At 43.2% G+C, this 22,392-nt stretch overlaps 1 protein-coding gene across 2 annotated transcripts in view; it reads right to left on the bottom strand.

Moving 5' to 3' along the window:
* SBNO2 (strawberry notch homolog 2) overlaps nt 1–22,392 on the bottom strand; it is a 227,421-nt gene that overhangs the window by 52,483 nt on the left and 152,546 nt on the right. For both annotated transcript variants that reach the window (XM_036735139.1, XM_036735146.1), the window contains one exon: nt 4,421–4,567. In XM_036735139.1, coding sequence (XP_036591034.1) covers nt 4,421–4,567 — 147 coding nt within the window. The remainder of the gene's footprint in view (nt 1–4,420; nt 4,568–22,392) is intronic.

The following is a 22,392-nucleotide window of genomic DNA, read 5'->3' as shown; positions in this document are numbered from 1 at the left end:
GACATGTTGGACTATGGCAAAGGGACCCTAAAGGGCAACAAGGCACTATAGGCCAGTAAGTGCCTCCCTCCTCACATTTTGGACCCTTAGGGCAAAGTGTGTCCCGTCTAGAGATCCGATAACAAGAATGTAAATTTGCTCCCTTTGACATCTGAGGCTTGAGGAGATGAAACCTATGAATGAAATATAGTTCTGGAAGAGTGTACCTTATTCAAAAGGAGAGAGATGGTTTAGAAAGGGGGTAGGTGAGTAATAATATAGATAAAAGCATTCTACATGTAGCACTCATGTGGAGAAATCTAGGACCCAGAGTGCAGAAGCATAGTGAAGAATATTTGAGTGATCAACGGAAGCAGAAACAGAAGGGATGTTCTCATGGAGGCTAACTCTATAAACCACTTAGACTGAGGGAGGAAACAGATGAGGACTTTGGGAAGTAGACATCAAGACATGCCATTTGCTAGAAGGGCCAATGAGAAGAGCTGTTCTGCAGCTGATTCTCACCAAGAAAATCTAACCTGCTGGTGGCCACAGTGATGACAACTACTCTGTTTTAGAATTTGGAAAACAGGAAAGGAAAAGCTGGGTTGAGTCTGACATGCATCGTAGATTGGTGGAAAGCTTATCTTAAAGCATACAGAGGGAGAATCAAGGGTTATCTTATGGACTACAGTTTTACTGGATATGTCAACCAAGGAGGGAGAGGAAACTCTCAGGAATGAAACTGTTATGTCCAAAGAGAAATAATTCTGATGAGGGGAACCGAGAAGAAGGGGAGACCTGTTCAAATAGGTTAACGTGGACATACAGAAACTCACACGAGCAACTTAAATTTAAAAAGACATGAACAGAAGATGAGAGAAAGGGCCAAAAACAGAGGAGGACTGCAAAAGCATCACAAGGCCTGGCAAGAATAGCACCAGAAACATTCAAGCTCAAAATAAGCTAAGGTTGCTGAAAGAAAGTTAAAAGTTAAAAAAAAACAAACAAACATGGGGTTGGGGGAGGGGGTGCTGAATGAATGAGCAAATAAAGAATAAAGCATTTATTCAGCACTTACTATATCCAAAGCACCATGCTTAGTGCTGTAGGTAGAAAAACCCAGGATGCTCACAGGCTATTCAGGGTAGATGGGATGATAACAAAGGATTATGGAGGGAAGGCAGAGTTGCTCAATTCCAATCTTACTTCTGCTTCCTGGGTCAAGGACAATAACTGACAGACTGGAAAGGTCGGAACAGAAGCGGCTAATCGTGGGCTGATCCCCAAGATTAGCAGGGAGACAACTGCTCTAAAGGAGCCCAGGTCGCCAGGTCCGGAGAGACGACATTCCTGGGGACTGAAAGAACCGGCAGATGTGACTGACGAGTTAGCCACCTGGGAAAGATCACAGAGAGCAGGCGAGACACCGCAGGACTGGACAATGGCCAAGGGCCTCAAGGAGGGACAAAATCAGAGCTAAAGTGGGATGTCTTGAGCCTTCTGCTTGGAGAGGGAAGGGCATCCAGCACCTTATGTGCCCCTTCTGATTCTGCATTTTGAACCCGAGTTCCCTGTCTTCAAATCAAGTACCCTTTGTACTATATTGTTCTACTACTGACTTCTCTCAGAACTTAACAAAGAACAAGTCTTTCTTCTTCTCTAGGAGAGTCTGACCATGTCTCCCTAATTTTGTTTTCTTCTTTAAGGAAAACATACACAATTCTTTTAATGGACCTTTGTTTATGTAGTCCTGCTCGAGAACCCTCACCACTGAGATGAGGCCATGCTCGTGTCTGAGCACAGTGCTCCAGGATGGGGCCCAACGCTGGTAAGTGGGGCTATCACTGCTCTTGTTCTGAGCACTGGGCTTGTCTCTTCATTCCTACAGCTTAGGGCTAGAGAAGAGGGTGGGTCAGTCTACAGCCATCAACCCTATCAAAAGGCCAGAGAAATATGAGAAGTAAAGTATACATTAAAAACCTCTCTCTCTTAAAAAAAAGAAAAAAAAAACAAAAGAAAAAAACCCACCCATTACTGGAAGACTGAGTCATAATTACCAGAGAAGCTTACTGGAGAAAATAACAACTTGCGGGTACTTTTTGCTTGTTTGTTTTAAATGCCATTATATCTGACCATAAGGTTAAAGTGCCTGGCCCTGTGGGCCCTCGTGTTAAATCAAGTGGCTCAGAGTAGAATGATTTCTACAGACTGATTCCTTTTGGAATCTCTGGCTTCCTTTAAGCACCATTTCACACACAAGGCCTTTCCTGACTCCTGCTCCCTCCCCTCTCTATCCGCCCTTTGGTGTTAGTGTCTTCCCAGCTACAACCAAATTTCTTTGCATTTCCATCGTATATATTTTCTATTTATTCACTGTCATGAATGTTTTTGTGCCTCAGGTGAATGTAAGTTCCTCGAGGAGAAGTGCCATTTCTTGGAGGCCTCTGTATTCCTAGGGCCTAGCACCACTGACTGACAGACAGTAGGCACTTAATTAATGCTTGTTCTTAGGATAACGGTTCAAATTGGAAGGAACCTCAGAAGCCATTCAGTCCAACATTCTCATTTTATGGATGTGGAAAACCTTGGGTAGTGGGGAGAGGGGATTTGCCCAAGGTCACACAATGCATGGTTATACCCATTTTACAGACATAGAAAGGGTAAGGAACTTGCCTGTGGTCATACAAATTCTGTCGGGTCAGAACTTAGACTCGGGTCTTCTAACTCCAAACTACAAAGTTAGCATGTCATAGGTATAGGACTTGAACTTAGGTTTCCTCCAACTGGAAGGCTTTCCCTAACATGTCATGGCTTCTTCTCAGAGGTGGGTACTGCTCATCTCTGGCCATGCTTAAGAAACCCAGCCAACAATATGACAAAAAAAGAAAAAGCTGGATGTTGGAGGGGATGTGGGAAAACTGGGGCACTAATATACTTCTTGTAAACTGATCCAACCATTCTGGAGAGCAATTTGGAACTATGCCCAAAGGGCTTTAAAACTCTGCATACCCTTTGATCCAGTAATATCACTGCTAGATCTCTATCCCAAAGACATCCAAAAAAAAGGGAAGGGACCTATTTGTACAAAAATATTGATAGCAGCTCTTTTTGTGGTGGCTAAGAAATGGAAATCAAAGGGATGCCCATCAATTGGGGAATGGCTGAATGAGTTGTGGTATATGAATGTAATGGAATATTATTGTGCTGTAAGAAATGACAAGGAGGATGATTTCAGAAAAACCTGGAAAGTTTTGCATGAAGTGATGCTGACGGCAATGAACAGAACCAGGAGAACATTGTACCCAGTAATAGCAATATTGTTCAATGAAGAATTGTGAAAGACTTAGTTATTCTCAGCAATACAGTGACCTAAGACAATCCCAAAGGACTAATGATGAAGCATACTATCTGCCCCCACAGAAAGAACTGAGATGGACTAAATACAGACTGAAGCATGCTATTTTTCACTGTTTTACTTTTTTTCTTTTATTTGAGTCCTCCTATACAACATGGCTAATATGGAAATGTTTTACATAATTGCACATGTATAACCTTATCTGATTGTTTACCATCTCAGAGAGGCAGGAAGGGAGGGAGAGATGGAATTTGGAACTCAAAACTTTAAATAAAAATGTTAAAAAAGTTGGGGAAAAAAAGAAAGCCAGTCAACCTCACCAGAGCCAACTTCAGATCTCCACATTTTCTAGGCTCCATAAGAAAAGCTGAGTAGGTTTGACAAAAACCACACATGTATTTGCAAAGAGGTAAGACAGTTCTCAAAATAGGTATCTTAATTCCCTTTGAGAAGTCCTAGTGTAGAAAGTGAAGAGCACAAAGTCACCCATTTGGAAAGAGAATGGGAGGTAAGTATGGAGCAAGTCTCCATACCATAGCAAGAAGTGACCAAGTTCCAGCTCTCGAGTGACCCTGGACAAATCACTTACGTTTCTCTGGTCTCAGTTTCTTCATCTGTCTAAAGAGGGGGCAGAATCGGATGATATCAAAGGTCTCTTTTAACTATCATGAGGTGTGAAGTTCTAAGTCATTTTGTTACAGAAAGCACATGACCAAAATAACTATGTGCCATGCATGGGAAAAGTGGGAAAGGAATAAATTTTGAAAAGGGTCATTAGATTGAATCTGCACAGCTGTGGAGAGCAGTTTTTTCAATGAGTTCCAAATCTACCCAAGTGTACTACCACCCATCCCACATTTCTATTTTGTTCACAAAGAAACTGTCAATGATTTTGACAAATGCCTTGCTGAAATTCAGTCATGCTGGGTCTTCTATTATCTCATTTTCATAATCTATCAGTCTGGTAATTGTCAAAAAAAGAAAATCAGGCTTGCCTGTTTTGTCTTATTTTAAGCGAACCTTTGCTAGTTCTCAGTGCTCACTTCTGTGCTTTCTAAACACTATTCAACATTAATAACTGACCTCTTCTTGGTTTTGTGATGGAGTGTTCATATCCCAGAGAGTCTGGTTGAGGTTTTCAGCAGGCTGGAAATCTGTAGAGTCAGCGATATCTGAGAGGGAGCCAACAGATGATGACAAAAGGGAAATGTCATCGAGGTATGAGGAATCCTGCAAAAAGAAGATGGTCTGGCATCAAAGAGGATCTGACGATTTGCATTCCACATATCTGTGCTTATATTTAATATCACCCATTTAATGAGCATTTACTAAGCACCAGGAAGCCCAAGACCATCCTGACTACTATGGGGCACCCAGTTCCTGCCCTCCAGGAATGTGAACAATAGACGAGGGGAGAAATCAAATATAAAGAAGGTATGGCAGCTACAGTTCTCTTTTGATTAATGGGCGGGGAAGATCTTCCATTCCATTAACATTACAGGGGAGAAGGGAGTAGAGAGATTGGACTTTTGGGTATAGGAATCTCTCAAAGAAGAAAGTTAGTCTATCAACACAGATTTGGCTTAGAGCAATGTAAAGCTAAGAGACTTATGCAGGGTCACCCAAGTCAGAGGTGGAACCTGAATTCAGACTTCTCTATGAGGCTCAATGTCTCTCTACTGTGCAGTGATGTTACACAGGTGACAGATTAGTGCTGAGGGAGAGAAAGGAAGGGAATCACCTGCTCAGGGGAGGTTAGGCATGGAAGGCTTCTGGGGAGAGATGAATCTGAAGCTGTGCCCCAAAGAAACTGATAAACAGATTCATGGAGTAGAGGGAAGGGAAATTATACAGCAGAGGCAAAAAAAATGGGAAGGATAATAACTAACCAACAAGCATTTATTAAGTGTGTCAGGCCATTTCCGTGGCATATTAATGATCGACAGATCATGTTCTCCATAACAATCCTGGAAGGCAGGAAGCCAGGGGAATATTATCCTCGTTTCAGAAGAGCAAACTGAAATTCAGAATTATTAAGTGGCTTGTAAGTTCACACAGCTAGGAAAGTGCCAGGCCTGGGAATCAAACCCAAGCTACTGGACTCTAAGAGCGCAGCTCCTCCCACTACATATGATGAGAATAGCCTTTAAGTAGTGCTTTTAAGGTTTGCAAAATGCTTTACAAATTTTATCTCATTTGATCTTTGCAACACATGAAAGATCTATTATGTGCTAGATATTACATGAGGGCGATAAAAAAGGAACCCTCTCTGCCTTTGAGGAGTTTCTGGTCCAGGCCTGTTCTGGTCTGCAGTAAGAGGCAGCACTTTAAGGTTGTCCATGTGCTTTACACATATCTTCTTTGATCTTTACAACCACCATGGGAAGTAGGCGCCATTATTATTCTCTTTTGACAGATAGGCAACTGAGGCAGAAAGAAGTAACTTGCCCAGGGTCATATCTAAGGCTGCATTTGAACTCAGGTCTATTTGACTCCATGTTCAGAGCTTTGTGCACTAAGTTCAGAAGGAAGACAAGTACCATGACCCAGTGTGAATACAGGAATGCTGACGAGAGCAATATTTCAATATGAGGCTGGATAGGGATGGGGGAAGGAGGATAGTAGGCCTTGAATGCCAGGCTGAATTTAGATTTCACTTGGTGAGGAGTGGCAGTATGTTTGTAATGAAGATATAAAACCTAAGACAGAAGAATTATTCTGGCAGCTGTGGGAAATCTGGTTTAGAGGTAGGTGATAATTATGAGAACATTGTGAATTTCTATTGTGGTATTCTCTCTCTGTGACAGCTGTGGGGGGAGGTGTTTATTGTTTTATTTATTTATTGTTTATTTATAATTATTTCCTTTTCACACACAAGGACACAAAGGCTCTCAGAGGAATTTCAGTGGCTTCTGAGGAAGGACTGTGTGGGCTGGTGTGGATGCAGAGTATCTAAAGGGGAGCACCCCGAGCAAGGGAGAACAGAAGTAGTCAGTCTGAAATCCTAAGGACATCCTGAACCAGACCCAAGAAAAGTCTCCCGGCATCTGGAAGGGCCCGGGCCATGGAGCAGTCTGACAATCCCTCATCAGCTGTCTGAGGTGGACTGAGCACCAGGACACCCACTGATGCTGGCTGAAAAGGAGACAGCGCAGCATCCCAAACAAATCTACACAATCCCTGCTATCGGCCCAACTGCTCTGGTTAGCCCAAGGGTCTCCAATGCCAGAAAGACTGGGATGAGCTACACCAGTGACCATCCCTTCCAAGGCCAACGGGATTGGCACCATGGCCCAGGGAGCAAGGGGACTTCCTCAACCACATCAGGAAGGTTAAGAAGCCATCCCCTCTCCCAGAGCACAGCTCACTTTTCCATAAAGCTTTATACCACATGAGTCAAGGAGAAGAAATATAACCATTTTGCAGATAAGCAAATAGCCTCAGAGAGAAGTCACCTGCTTACGTCACTTACACTGCCAGGCCTCCGAGCTAAAGCCTCAAGACTCCAATTTCAGCACACGTTCAGCTCTGCCACTGCTGTCTTAGATACTAAAGAGAGGTCAGCCTGACCCAGGCTATTGCCCAACCCAGTGAGTAGTCCTGGGAGGAATGAGCTTGGCTTCCTTCTTGGTCTGTCTAATAGTAAAAACCCAGTTTCCCAGCAAACTTTCCTAGAGAAGGCCCATCAAAGCCTTTCCCAGGTGTCTGCCTTGGGCACAAGGTAATGACCACTCAGGGAAAAGGGGAATTTTTAGGTTTACAGCAAACCCCATCACTTCCACCCATAGATTCCAGCTGTACAAATATCCAGGAAGTTGAGTGTCTATGTATCTAGAATTAGGCATCTTTTCCTTAAGCAATAACTGGAATGCTTCAGCTGCTTTGGAAAGGACAGGACTGAATGGCCCAGGGAAGTATTCTTAATGAAATCTGCTCAATCCCTAAACCCCTCCCCTACAGAATCTTTGAGGGGAGGGAGACCAAAAGACAAGTCAAAGACCAAGAGTTTACATTCAAATAGGGAGGGAGGTTTGCGCAACATGCACACATATGAAACACATACAAGAAGTGGGGGGAAAGACTTTAAGTAGAAAGTGACATTTGACCAGTCTTGAAGGAAGCCAAGGATTCTAAGAGGGTGAGGTGAGGAGGAAGAACGTTCTGGGCAGGGGAACAACCACTGCCAAGGCAGAGAGATGGGCAATAGATGACTGGGTATGAAAGACAGCCAGAAAGCCAATTTGGCTGAACTGTAGAATGCAGGGAGAGGCCCCATAGAGCCAACTCATTCAAATGGCCTCTCCAGCTCTGCCATTCTGCACATGCTCACAGCACCCAAAAGGTAACTTTAAGAGGAGAATACGGACAGGGCATGAGGCCACCTTCATGGTGGGATGTGACGGGCTTAACCTCCTGTATCTCTACCCTCTTATCAGAGGTCCAAATAATAGGATTAAGAGCTGGGAGAGAATGTGGAGACATTCCAGGCCAAGGCCTCACTTTTACCAGGGAGGCCACTCAGACCCAGAGAAGGGGGAAGGAACTGACCTGAGATGATAGCAGCAGGAAGAAGCAGGGCCAGAATCTGAACCCCACTTTTCTGACTCCAGATTCAGGGTTCCTGCCACTATACCATGATGGAATCATTTTAGATCAATTTAAACCAAACTTTTAAGAAATACCTACTATAAAGAGGCAGCATGGAGGGGGTAGGGTGGGGCGGGAAAAGTCAGGATGATGTAGGTTTGTGTTTTGCTTCTGACATCCGGGCTGTGTGACTCTGGGCAAATTACTTCACCTCTCTGTCCCTCAGGCAACTCTCAGATTATAAATTTTAAAATGACCCATCATCTCCATCAATGTAGGGGGTTTCCATATTGACGAAATCTCAGCTCAGAACCTCCCTCCCCTAAAGTTCCTTGAGGAGCTTACAGTTCAAAAGAGGTGGCACAATAGTAAGTTACACAAAGGGCAAAGGGAGGACCAGACAAAGGGTAGCAGCCAGTTACGGTGTGAGCCAAGAGCATTTTTTAGAAAAAGTTTTATCACAGCTTTTTGTTTTTCTATCACAGACATTTGGGGATCTACCCGCTGAGCTTTCCTTTCTAAAAAAGGAGGGAAGTACATTTCTTTCCCCACTGCAAAAAAGAGCTATCACTAATAAAAAAACTAAAAAGAAAAAAAAAGTTCAGCCAAACTAACCAACATATCAACAAAGTCTAACCTTATGTATAGTGATCCCTCATTTCTACAAAGAAGGGAGAAAAAAAACACATTTTATCAATTCTAAGAGGGAATGAAACTACAGTGAGCTAATTTAGCTGGATGGAGGGACCAAGTTGGGGAGGAAAGATGGCTGAGTGTAAAGCATGGGGCCCTGGCCAATGAGTGGTGGACTCTACATTGGGGTGTCCCAGGGATTCAGGGGAAAGGATGACAGTCTTGGGGTACACGGCCCAGAGAAGGGAGACAGGTGGTTCCCAAGAATTAAAACGCTAACACTGATTTTAAGAAGAGCCATTCTTAGAAACTGAGTCATCAAGGGCACATTTCTAGGGAATTTCTCTCTACTACTGAGATTGGACTTAAAAAAAAAAAAGGCCAAACCATCCCCACAGTGAGATCTTGCCAATTTAGTCTCTGACTCTCGATCAGTGGCCTTGTGGTAGGCACGGTCTGCTCCTGTTGCTTGGGCTTTCTCTCTCTGCCTCTCTGTCTCTCTCCTCCCTCAACCTGCCCCAACAACAGCAGGCTCAGGATTCCTGAGAGGGGCAGCAGCTGCCAGAGGTCTTTAACTCAGGGTTCCAGGTAACTCTGGTAGGTGACTACTCTCCTCCTACTTTATACTGTAGTTCCTGGGGTGTTTCCCATTCAACGAGTAGGCTGACTAGATTCTTTCTTAAAAATAGATTTTAATGAATATTTTTTGTTTGTACGTCATGTAAATTTATGTCTCCCAGAGAGAAATCTCTTATAACAAAGAGTTTTGTAAGGGGGGAAGGGGTATTAAAGGGAAGAGAACAACAAAAATTCAGCACAATTGGTCAATATATTGAAAAAACCCTGACATTCTGGGCAATGATTCACGCATGTGGACCCTCCACTTCTGCTGAGGAGGGGGAGGGGGCGAGGCTCCTCTTTACAGCTCTTGTTTTCTGTAATTCAGCAAGACTGACTTTAGATTATTTTACGGGCTCCGTTCCTTCCAGTTACATCGCTGTGGCCACTCTACAATGTTTCCTTGGCTCTGCTTACTTCACACTGAATCAGATCATGTCAGTTTTTCCATACTATATTCCTCATATTTGCCATTTCTTCACAGCATAGTCAGGAAGGCCCAAGTTTACGTCCGGGCCCAGAAGCTTCCTAATTACGTGACCCGGGGCAAGTCACTTAACCTCTGTTTGCCCCAGTTTCCTCAACTGTAGAAAGGGAACAGGTACAGCACTTTACCTCCCAGGGTTGCTGTGAGGATCAGGTGAGATCATATTGGTAAAGAGCTTAGTGCGTGGTGTGTAGGAGACACTACATAAATGCTATCTTTCATCATTAGTATTATTTTATATTCATTAACCATGGTTCCAATCAATGGGCATTCACTTTGTTTCTAGGTCTCTGCTACCACAAAAAGTGCTCCTATAAATATTTTGGGGCATGTGGGGACTTTTTACCACTGACCTCCATGGAATATGTGTGTAGCAGCAGAACTTTGGGTCAAAGGGCAGGGACATTTAGTCACCTTATTTGCAAACTGAAAAGTACGCTGGTAGAGGGGTATGTATGTAGACTCCCCAGGTGTCCAGGGCGCCTCATAGCTCTGGCCGGCTGGGCCTTGATGCCCCTTCTTTCCCTCAGGAATAGCTGTTGATGGGCAGGGACCAGGTATCAGATGGGGAGCTGTGCTGTGATGCAAAGTCCCTCCTCTGCTAAGCTGGGCATCCATGTAACCGCTTTGTGGAGCCAAACTGTAGCCATCTGAAAAGTACATGCCCTGTGGAGTTTCAGAACTGGAAAGAACACCAAAGTTCGGCTAGTTCAACTCCCTCATTTCACAGAAGTTGGACAAAGCAGCCTGCAAGGGCAGCGAAGCTGCCCGATGCCATGCCTCCATAGCAGTGAGCTGCCTGGTGCTCCAGGCTAGAAAGCTTTCTCTGTGTCATGCCTCAGTACAATGCCTTCATCTCCTCCCAATCCCAAGGAACCTGGGAGAAATCCACTTTTATTCAAATAATTTCAGAACTAGAAGAGCTGGAATCCACAGAATCCAAACCCTACTTGAAGCAGGAATCTCCTCTAAAAGACACCATCCTGGGGGTCAGCCAGCCTCTATCTGAAGACATTCAGTGGTGGGGAATCTCCCATTTCTCCCGGAGGAGGAGATGAGAATAACATCACTGATAACAAAAGCTAACTTACATGTACTGATTTTGAATGTTTACAAAGTGTTTCTATTATATCATTAGACCTCATGAGAATCTCACAACTTTCTGAATTCTACAGATGCCAAAAGGGAGATTCAGAGAGAGGAAGTCATTTGGCCCTGGTCACTCAGCTTAATAAAGGAACTGGGAGTAGGATTAAAATTCAGTACTTTACTTAATTCTAAGTCTGGGGTTCTTTGTACTACAACATATTGCCTCCAGCAAGAACAAAACTACCCACTGGGGCAGAAGGTGGCACCTCATCCTCCAGGCAGCCAGCTTCATGAAATTGGTAGGAAAGAAAAACCTCTCTCTGGATCCAAACAAGGATGTTCTGCTGCCAGTGACAGGACTAGTGAACAGTCTCCCCTGGCAAGCATTCTGCACAGCTCCTGGGAAGCAAGAGGGAGAAGCAGGAAGGGATCAAGATATCAGGAACCTGCATTCCAGGAGAATAATGATCTTTAAAAAGGAAATGGAAAGGGCAAGGTTTGCAACTTTGCCTGTTTTCCACCAGCAGGCTGATAGTGTGACAGGCACTGGGGCACATTTTAAAAATATAATTCAATAAGCATTTATTAAGCACCTACTATGTGCCAGGCACTGTGATAAGCACTGCACATACAAGTAAGAGAAAGGACAGCCCCTGCCCTCAAGGAGCTTGTAATCTAATAGGGGAGGTACCTGGCATGAGGGGCAGGAAGTTTTCTGGAGGAGAAATCAAGCACAACTGTTGAGAGAAAATGGAGATTTACCTGCATAATGGAATAACGCTACAGTCAGAAGATCCCATTCTAGAGCTGCCTCTGCCCCTTACTAGCCTTCCCATAAAATGAGATTACTGGGACAGTCTCTACTGCCCAGGGCTGCAATATTCCAATGAAACATATCTGTAAGAGCACCATACAAATGAAAGCTACTATTCTAATAAATGGGGCAGTTGGATGGTACAGTGGATGGAGCACTAGGGCTGGAGTCAGGAAGACCTGAGTTGAAATCCAGCCTCAGACACTTACTGGCTGTGTGACCCTGGGAAAAAACACTTAACCCTGTTTGCCTCCGTTTCCTCATCTGTAAAATGAGCTGGAGAAGGAAATGTCAAACCACTCTAGCATCTTTGCCAAGAAAACTCCAAATGGGGTCACAAAGAGGTGGACACGACTGAACAACATTTTAATAACTATTCCCCAGACCTAAAAAGCACATTTACAAAAAGTTCTCCTCATAGCAACACTGTAAAGAAGGTAGTGCAAGGATTATTGTTACCAACTGAAATATGGCAAAACTGAGGGTGAGAAAGATGAAAAGATTTGTTCAGGGACAAATAGCTAGTAAGTGGCAGAGCTGAGATCCAAACCCAAGTGTCTTACAATTGGATGGCAGCAGAACTCTAGCGGCCCACTCAGATTTGAGGAAGAGGAAGAATACAACAGAAGTCATCCCGAAGGTCAGCTTCCCTTGTGATGCAGGATGATTAGATAAAGTCCCTTACTTCAGAGGAAGAAGAGGGACTATCAGATATAACTGGAGTATCTGTGAGTATATGGATACAGTTGGAGTTATCTGTGAGCCCTGATACCAAAAGAATTCCAACAAACTTGCGTTTAGCTTTCTATGACTTATGAATGAGGTACAAAGAGACTGTTTACCCTTCCAATGATTTGAAAGAGACATGACTATCCCTTATCCATCTATGTATGAAACCCTGCAGCAACTAACATCTACCATGGATGTAATGGTTGGATAAGTGTCGACTCTAGACTGAACCAATTCTAAGACAACTGGAAAAGGGCCAATAAGTAGAACTGTCTGTGTCTCCTTTTCCATTAAATTGGTTTCTTTGTCCTCAATAAACTCTACAGTCAGATCAACTAAATATGAATTTTGGCTTATGTTCCTAAAAATCACAAACACTTAAGCTGCATACCTGTATGAAGTACAATTTTTTAGAATCATAAAAACTCACATTTATAGAATGTTTCAACATCCACAAAGATAGGCAGACAATCCTACAATGGCTCTTGGAAGAAGTATGCTTACTGAATCGAGATTTCACAGGGAAAAGCTTTTAGAGAAACAAAAAAGGGCACAAAGAAGAGTTGTACAGGCATGGATGGGCTGCAGTTGGCACGCTTGGAAGGGAACTCCTGAATTGATAAGATCACAGAACCATTTGAGTGTGGTGGGAAAAGAATGCTGCACCTACAAGTCAGAAGAGAGGTGGGACCCGCTTTGACCTCCTTAACCCACTCTGCATGGTACCGTGGCAACCTGGGTTTACTCTTCATTCTCCAACTAGACTGAGCTCCAAGGAGGTGGACACTAATTTTAGCTCACTTTAAATAGCCCTCAGGGACTCAGACAGAGGTCCGAACATAGTACGCGCCTAGTAAAAGTTGGCTGATTTGTTTAAAGACCAGCTCAAACAAAGACTAATTATACAAGAACAGGCAAGTAACTTGACCTCCCTGAGTCTGTCTTCTCATCTGGAAAACAGGGGCAATAATACGTGCAGCCACTAACCTCAGAGAACTACTGAGGAAAGTTATAGAAATGGAAATGGCTGTTCTATTCCCCCTTAGAGCCTAGACTCACACAGAAGATGTTTAGGAAATGCTTGTCCAGTGAATGCACAGATGTATTCACCACATTTCCAAGCAACGTCAAGACAAGAGTCTGAGCAAGTCCCAAGCTCTTATCTCAACTCCCTCCTTTGGATGGTAGAATTGAAGAACATCAGAAAGCCAAAAACTAGAAATAAAGTAGGGGCCTACTGACTGAGAAATGACTAAACAAACTGTGATGCAGGAATGTAATGCGATATTATAGCACTGTCAGAAGCAACAAAGATGCAGAATTTTGAGAAGCATAGGAAAACCTGAGCTGATGCAAAACAAAGAAGAACCAGGAAAACAGCATAAACAACGGCTCCAATAACGTAACTCCAAAAAACTCTACCCTCTCCACCCTCCTCCCCCCAAAACTTCATGAGAATGGCCATTGTGTAATTACAATCAATCGATAGCTAATAAACATTATGAAATGCCTACTACGTGCCACAAACTGGCACCGAGGATACAAAAAGAGGCAAAAAACAGTCCCTACCCTCAAGGGGATCACAGTCTAGTGGGCACCAGGCTTGACTAACCTTGCTGAAGAGATGAGAAAATGCAAAGAGGAACAGGGTGCTGCATACACTGTGAGGCATAGCTAATTGGTGGCTGGTTTTGCTGAACTCTTTCTGGCCTTATTTTAATCTTTGGCTAGCTTGCTGGGTAGGGGAAAAGGAAGAGGTACAGTCAGAAATGAAAATGGCATTAAAACAAAACACTTAAAAAAACCCCAAGAATACTAGAGTTTCTATATATTACTTCAAGGATCTGTGATAATGTCATTCAGGTACTACATCTAGTGGCACAATCCATCAAAAAGCATGTCCTAAAGGTTCCTGTGCCAAGCACTGCTTTGGATGCCGGGGATTCAGAGACAAAAATGATCTAGTCTCTGCTGCGTGAAGCTCACGTTCTACTGTATGTGAGGATTTCAACCCTCCTGTGAGATTTCACATACAGATGTCAGGAGATGTTACTGCATCCATGAATGATCAATATTTCCAAGATGAGCAAGGCTGATCTGTGTGCATCCACGCATATGTTCATCACCAGGCCTATAATCTAAACTTGTCCAGTCTGGCAGAGTTTCGGCTGGCTCTTTTGTTCTGCTGGCACAGGCTCTGAAACCCTGGGGCCACCTCCACAACATTGTAGGGGAAGAGGCCTACCTTAGAGATCATTTATTGCTAACCTCTCCCTCATTTTACAGAAGGAGAAACTAAGGCCCAGAGAGCAGAAGGGATTTGCCCAAGGTCGTACAGTAACACTGTGGTGGTGCTGGGCCTGGAACACAGATCTCCTGACTTGGTATCTAGTGGCCCCATGGTACCATGCTATGATTTTCTGGATTCTATGTCTGAGGGAAGTTGAGCAACTTAATTAAGAGACTAGACAGACTCACATAATCAAATGCTGTAGCAACAGTTAGTGTTGGGTTAATCACTCCCCATAGGGAGTGCTCTGTCCAGTTAGGCTAAAAGTGTCTCAAGTGACAGGGCTGATTCTATTTTAAAATCCCAGTGCAATCTCATAAAATGGTGAGAAATGAGACAAAGGTCAAGTTACGAGGCAAAGGGGCCTTCTGGGACAGACCCTGAATGAACAATGGGCCTAAAAGCCACTGTTCTCACCTCCCCCCAGCTCCCTTATCAACCTATCCCAAGACCGATCATTTTTTCCCCTGCTTTCAATAATGGAGCTGGAAGGAAACAGCAATGAATTTGGAAAGGTGGCTGAGCACCAAGGACGCTGATTTGGAACTTGGGGAAGCTAGGACTGAATCCCAACACTGCTATTTACCTCCTGGGTCATCTCAGGCAAGCTATGTCCCATCCTCAGGCCTTCGTCTGCTCATCCTTAAAATTAAGGGGTTGGATTAGATACCATCTAAGGTCCCTTTCTTAGTTATGGTCGTAAGAATCCTAGTTTTGCCATTTTACTAACCTTGGACAAGTTATCTCTCCAGTTTTGTCATCTGTAAAATAGGGATTATTTTAATAACCCTCCCCCATTTCACAGGGAAGCATTTTGGAAGACACAGTGCTATGGAAATACCAGCTATGATTATTGACAACTCAGAGATTTCTGCAACATCTTCCCTGTGCATTTTTGCCGGAGAGAGGTCACGAAAAGATTAAGGAGGATCAGAAATGGTCAGGATGGAAGGAATGTGGTATGCCTATGTAAGAAGACATTTCAACTGATCAATCAGTATACATTTATTAAGGGCCTGCCAGATACTGTACTAGGCACTGGGGATACACTGACAAAAACGAAATAGTCTCTGCCCTCGAGGAGTTTACCGTCTATAATGATAGCTAGCATTTAGACGGTGCTATAAAATTTGCAAAGTCCTTTATGACAGCCTTAGGAAGTAGGTGCTTTTATTACCCCCATTTTATAACTGAAGAAATTGAGGTAGATGAAGATAAAGTGACTTGCTCAGGGTCACACAGCTAGTACGTGTCTATGGCTGGATTTGAATTCAGGTCTTCTGGACTCCAGGCCAGAGCTCTATCCACTGTAGCACCCAGCTGCCTCACAATCTTGCCAGAAGAGAGAGTACATATGTAGACAGTTGGATACAAACTAGATACAAGTTAAAGGAGGAGGAGGAGAGGTGTGTGGGACCACTAGCAGCATCACATAAGGTTTCATGTAAAAGGTGGTACTTGAGATGAGGTTTAAAGGAAACCAGGGATTGTGAGAAATAGAAAAATGGGGGTGGGAGTCCATTCCAGGCAAGGGATAGCCATTACAAGGCACATAGATGGGAGATCGACTGTCCTATGTGTGAGGAACAGCAAAAAGGTCAGTCTAACTGAACTGTAGTGTGTGTGGAGTAGAATAATGTGTTGTAAAGGTTGGTAAGGCGGGTGGGGAGTCAGGCTACAATACAGTTTAGATGACAGAGGAGTTTACATTTGACTCTGGGAGAGACATGGTGACGCTGGCACTTTAGGAAACATCTCTTTGGACATAGCTGTGGGGTAGATGGATTAGGGAAAACTTGGGGCCAACTCCTGATTCCTTCTTAACAGAGAGGCTGGGTACCAAGGGCTGTCCTTGGCCTACAACGTCAAAATGAAGGGGCAGTGTGACGCTAGGCCAAAAAAGGCCAAAGAAAAGCATTTTTCATAGGATTGTCCACATCAAGTTTGCAAAAATCCTAAACGTCAACTAAAGAAGATGATGAGTAGAAACACAAGGTGTATTTGGAGAGGAGGCACCAGGGCTCAGAATGATTTGATTCCATTCAACTAATAGAGATGTAAAGCACCTACTGTAAGCATTTGTTAGAGGAGATATGGCTAAGCCAAGGTAAGCGGGTTAAGGGTATAAGGCTTAGATACTGACGAGAACTAAATGGCATCGTGGAAAGAACCCTGGAATCAGGGAGAAGCAGTAGAACTGGCACCAACGAGCAAAGTGACTGAGAAAAGTCAATAGCTCTTCTTTGGTCTCAGTTTCCTCAGCTATAAAATTGAGGGAGTTGGATCATAGTCCTTGACTACTTTGACATTCTGTGATTCTAGGTGTCTCTGTATTGAGGGAATTACCTACTGTCTATCCATATGATGTGGTTTCTTATATGATACACTTCCCCGGAGGGACCATGAGCTCGGGATTGCAATCAGGCAAAATGAATTTCTTCCTTGGCCTCACTGGCCGATCTTCAAATGCAAGGGAGATTTAGGAAAGATGTCTGATGTCAATTTTGAGATCGGTCTGATGTAAGACACTCCATAGACACCTGGGGAAAACACGGTGGACTAGTTTAGATAGTACATTCCAACTCTGCCATTCTATGTTCTAAGGCCCATGCTAGCTTTGCCATTCTATGTTCTAAGTGGAGTGACTGCCACATTAAGAAATCAGGAATCCATCAAATATGTTCTAGGGTCATTTCTAGCTCTAATAATGGATGACCCTAGGATGTAGTCACAGAACTATATAAAGCACTTTAGAAATCTTAAAAGCACTATTCAAATTCAACCCAACTCAACAAAGTTTTTAAAAATAAAATTCTGTTATTATTATGTAACCTGTATTTCCAAATGTATTCCTCTCCACTTCACAGCCAGTGAGTCATTCTTTATAACAAAAAAAAAAAAATTTAAAAGGGTGGGGGGGAACTAGTTTTGCAAAATCAACACTCAGAAAAAAGTCTGACACTATTTACAGTCAGTATTCCACACCCAATAGTCCCTCACTTTTGCCAAGAGGAACAGAGATGCCTTTTCATACCTCTGATGGGCCAAAGCTTTATCACTATAATTTCAAAGCACTCAGTTTCTATTTCAACAAGCACTTATTATGGCATGCATTTTACTATTCAGGTAATATATCCATTCTAAGCTCACTATAGTGTAGGGTAGAAGATGTTGGTCTAAAGCAAATACTTGTCAAACTGTTCTCCAGTTTTCCTAGAAGTTCTGGTCAAACAAGGAATTCTTCCCCCAAGAAATTATTGTTTTGGGGCTTATCAAACACTAGGATGAGTGGGACTGTTGTAGATTACTCCCCACCTAGTCTATTCTGCTCATCTCCTTTTCTGTTTTTTAGCCATTACCAATTTATGGTATAATGTGAGATTAGAAAGTGCTCTTCCTCCTTTATTCCTAAATATTTTTGTAATTTCCCTTGAGATTCTAGACTTTTTGTTCTTCCAAATGAATTTTATTATTTTGTCTCGTTCTATAAAGTATTTCCTTGCTAGTTTGACTGTTCTATCACTAAATCTTTAAATTAATTTAGGTAGTATTGTCATTTGTAGTATATTGATGCGTCCCAGCCATGAGCAATGAATATCCTTCCATTGTCCATATCTGTAGAGAACATTTTGTCATTGTATCGACAGAGGGTTTGAAAGTACTTTGCTACATTAGGTTCCAGAGATTTTATGGCATTTTGTAATGATTTTTAAAGGGATTTGACTTCTGAAAATTCCTTCCTGAATTTTATTGTTGCTATAGAGAAATCATACTGTATGAAGGCACTATATGTAGCTGGCAGTAGGGATAAGAAGAAAAAAAATAAAAAGCCTCTGTCTTTAAGGAACTTCCATTCTCTTCTCATGTAAACTATTAATGCTTCAATATGCCCTCCTTATTTATTTACTTTTACCACTCTTTTTTAAAAATTGAGTTACAAATTCTCTCCTTCCCTTCAGTCCCTCCTCCACTCACTGAGATGGCAAGCAATCTGATATCAATTATATATGTGAAATCACACAAAACATATTTCCATATTAGCCTTAAACATGGTATGTTTTAAATAAACTTATCAATTTACCATCTACTCAGCAAAAACAAACCTATTAAGCTCAGATCCCAACACACCGCAGACTGATAGTGTGTTAAACTCTCAGCTTACTCAGTGCCATGTGAGTTATGATTATTACTAAAAACCCTTGGCACAAACACAATCTATCGTGTCTCAGAAGACTCACAGAGTCTATGATGTCTACACTACCAGAAATAAGATTCGGTTTGACAGGGACAGAGAAAGGTCAAGTGTTCTAATCTCACCCCTATCACTCCTATCATGGTGCCCTTTACTCACCATCAACTCAGAAAATATCTATTTATTCACTGAAAGTGCTATAAGGGGCAGCTAGGTGGCACAGCGAATAGAGCACCAGCCCTGGAGTCAGGAGGACCTGAGTTCAAATTCAGCTTGACACTTACTAGCAGTGAGACCTTCGACAAGTCACTTAACTCCAACTGCCTTGCCTTCTCCCCTCCAAAAAGAAAATGCTATAAGCCAAGGATTTTTTAAGCTTCAGAAACACATAACACCAGCACTCGCAGCTTGCGCGCTCACTCATACAATGACTCCTATTGCTATAGTCCTTTAAGGCTTACAGAGCACTCTGTTCAAACCTGCTTTGTAAGGGCAGCATGTCAGCCAGTCGATATTTATTATGTGACAGGCATCGTGCTGAGTGTTCCGCAAGTTAGGTCGAGTTTTATTATCCTTAAATAGCAGACGAGGTCAGAGGCCATGTGCCTTGCCCAATATGAGACAGTCTGACACCAGTAAATGCCTGAGTCAAGATTATAACCCAGATCTCCTGCAAGAGGAAGCATGATAATGGAAAGAGGGATGCTTCTAGAGTCAGAGGAGCTTGGTTCAAATGAACCTCTGACTTTTACTAGTTGTGAGAACCCAGGCAAGTGACTTCAGGTCTCCGGGCCTCAGATTGCTCATTTGTAAAAATAAGGCACTCAAACTAGATGGCCTTTGAGGTCCCCCCGGCTCTCCGGCAACGATCCTCTCTCCTCTTCACTATCCCAGGCTGCCTCTCAATAATAGATCCCTTGGGACACAGGTGCTACAACTCTTCATACTCTCATCTCGCACCTGAGGATACTGAGGTTTGGAGAAGTGAGGCACATACTCAGACTCACAGACCGTGTAAGTGAGTGGTGGGCCCAGGCCTAGATCCCAGGTCTCTTGGCTTCGAGTTCAGGCCTCTATCATACCATAGTACTACAAGTCTCTTCTAGCTCCAAGATTCGGTAACTCCACACCCTATTAGAGATGCTAACAATGACAAGCAACTAACATGGGCCTACTAAGAAACATGCTCAAGGAGGGAAGAATGCCTTTGCCTATAATACCAAGGCAGCGTAGCAGAAAGTGCCTTGGCACTTGGAGTTTGGTGAATGAGGCCCAGTGTTGGGTTCTGACACCCTGGGCCACAAAGACAGACAACACATAATTAATTAAGGCAACGAGCTTTGGGCTTAGAGCCAGAGGACCTGGGTTCTAATCCTAACACTGCTCCTTATTATCTGCAATGTGACTTTGGACAATTCAGCTTACTTCTCTGGGCCTCAGCTGTTCATCTATGAAAGGGAGAGGGTTAGATTATATGACCACTTCAAGGTGCCTTCAATGTCTAAAACTGATGATGCCGCAACCTACCTGAGCCTCGGTTTCAACAAAATAAAGATAACAAATCTCATGAGACCTTCCCGCTGCATGGCATGGGGAGTGTGCTCCAGAAATAAGGATTATCATTGCTATTATTCCCTTTGGAAGAAACAACATCTAGGGAACAAAAAGTGAAGTTTGCTGTGTTTCTGGCACAGAGATTCAACTCCAAGATCATTCTCTTCCAAACTGCAGCTGTTGAAGTTATTTCGGTTTCTTCAAACTAAGCAACATGTTATTTAAAAATAGCATGTGAAAATAAAGAAACACTAAATTTGGAAAGTTTACACCCAGAAACATTCTTTGGAAAGATGGGGGAGGTTGTAAAGGAGCTGAGATTTCTAACCCAGAGTGAGAACTGAGGTGGTTAAATCGATCAACGAGCTGACAAGGTTTTCCTGAGACCTACTGTGAACCTAGGCTTGGGGGACAAAGAAGGAGGTCTCCTGTCTAATACAGTCTAACAGGTTAGTAGCTGGAAACCTAAGCCAGGGGACTGAAGCAAATTCACACCACTCTGAGGCTCAGAGAAGCAACAAGGACTTCCTGGGTCTGTGAATCAAGTGTAATTTCAAAATCTGGCCCCTCACACTTATACTTTTATATGGTGCCTTTTGCTTGATAAAGGGCTTTCAAACCTTTCAGAATCAGAATATCAGAGTCTAAACCCTAAGCCAACTGGGTCCAGCTCTTAGAGGGAATCTCCCTCATGATATAGCCAACAACCCTTTATTTGTATCCCCAACTCTTAACACAGTACCTTGGCACACAATGAGGGCCTGTTGATTTGATCTGACACAAGCCCTGTTGGAAGATCTCTAATGAGGAGGACTTCACCGCTTACTAAGAGCAGCAACCACTCCATTTCTTGACGGCTCTGAATAAGGCATTTTCCTTTATAACCTCCTCCCTGTGAGAACCCTCAGCCCCAAGTTCCTAATTCTGGAGCCAAGCAGACCAAAGATGCTCTTTCTTCTCCATCTTAAAGATAGCAATTGTGGCAAACTATCCAAACTAAACATCCTCACTTCCTTCAAGCGATCCACATATACCAAAGTTTAAAGACCTTCTGCCAGGACTTCAGTAGACCAGGATTTGCCAACGATCCTAACTCAATTCTCAACTTGTAGAGCTCTACTCAAGCCCCGCTGTGCTTCTTTCCCTTGGGTTGGAGGTGATCCTGTGGTTCTACAAGGCAACCTTCAGAGAGATCATGGGCCCAGCTAGATAGTCTAGGAGATGAGATCTAGCCACACTAAGTACAAAAGGGCTCATCACCAGGAAGGCTGTAAGGAAAAGAAGCCACAACAACTCTCAAAGACCTACGAACTCATGGAAGAGCTGCAACTGGAGATGGTAGGAATGATGGGCATGCGAATGAATGTGAGGATGCTGAAGCATTATAGGAAGCTCTTCATAATTTATAAAGTGCTTTCAAAAAGCCCAATTTGATCCTCACAAAAGTTCTGTGCCATAGGCAAGAGCATGGTCTGGTAGAAAGTACATGCTAGCTCTAGAGGCAAAGGATCTGAATTCCCTTTATGCCCTCAGCCAAGTCAATCTCTCTGAACCTCCTTTTCTTCATCTGTAAAATGAAGGGGTTGGAGGAGATGGCCTCTATGGTCCCTTCCAGCTTCAGAGTTATGATTCTGTGTACACAGGCTTATTATCCTTATTTGGTGCAGATGAGAAAGCTAGACCTAGAGAAGGAAAGCAATTTATCTTAGGCCACATAACTAGCCCACTGGATCTAAGAAATGGAGCAGCATGGCATAGTGAGAGCCCGGTTATCTTGCTTTCAACTACCCCAGGCAGCGTCCTTACAAGTCCAAACACACTTGGTCCAACAAAAGTTCTCAGTTCTTCAATGTCTCCTTGAGCTCCTGCAAACCCCAGACAATCTTTTCTGAAGAACTGGTTCAAGGGTAATGCCATTAATCAAAGGGGTTTAAAAGTGGGGGTGGGGAGACTCACAGAATAGGAAGTCAGAACTAGAAGGGACCTTAGAACATAGAACAAAGAACCTTAGAAACCACTACCTCCATTACCTCATTTTAGTAAAAAGACGTAGAAACTGAGG

The sequence above is a fragment of the Trichosurus vulpecula genome, chromosome 1, assembly GCF_011100635.1.
Source record: "Trichosurus vulpecula isolate mTriVul1 chromosome 1, mTriVul1.pri, whole genome shotgun sequence".
Classification (NCBI taxonomy): Eukaryota; Metazoa; Chordata; class Mammalia; order Diprotodontia; family Phalangeridae; genus Trichosurus; species Trichosurus vulpecula.
The sequence above is the reverse complement of the archived record's forward strand: the minus strand, read 5'-3'. Positions and strand labels throughout refer to the sequence as shown.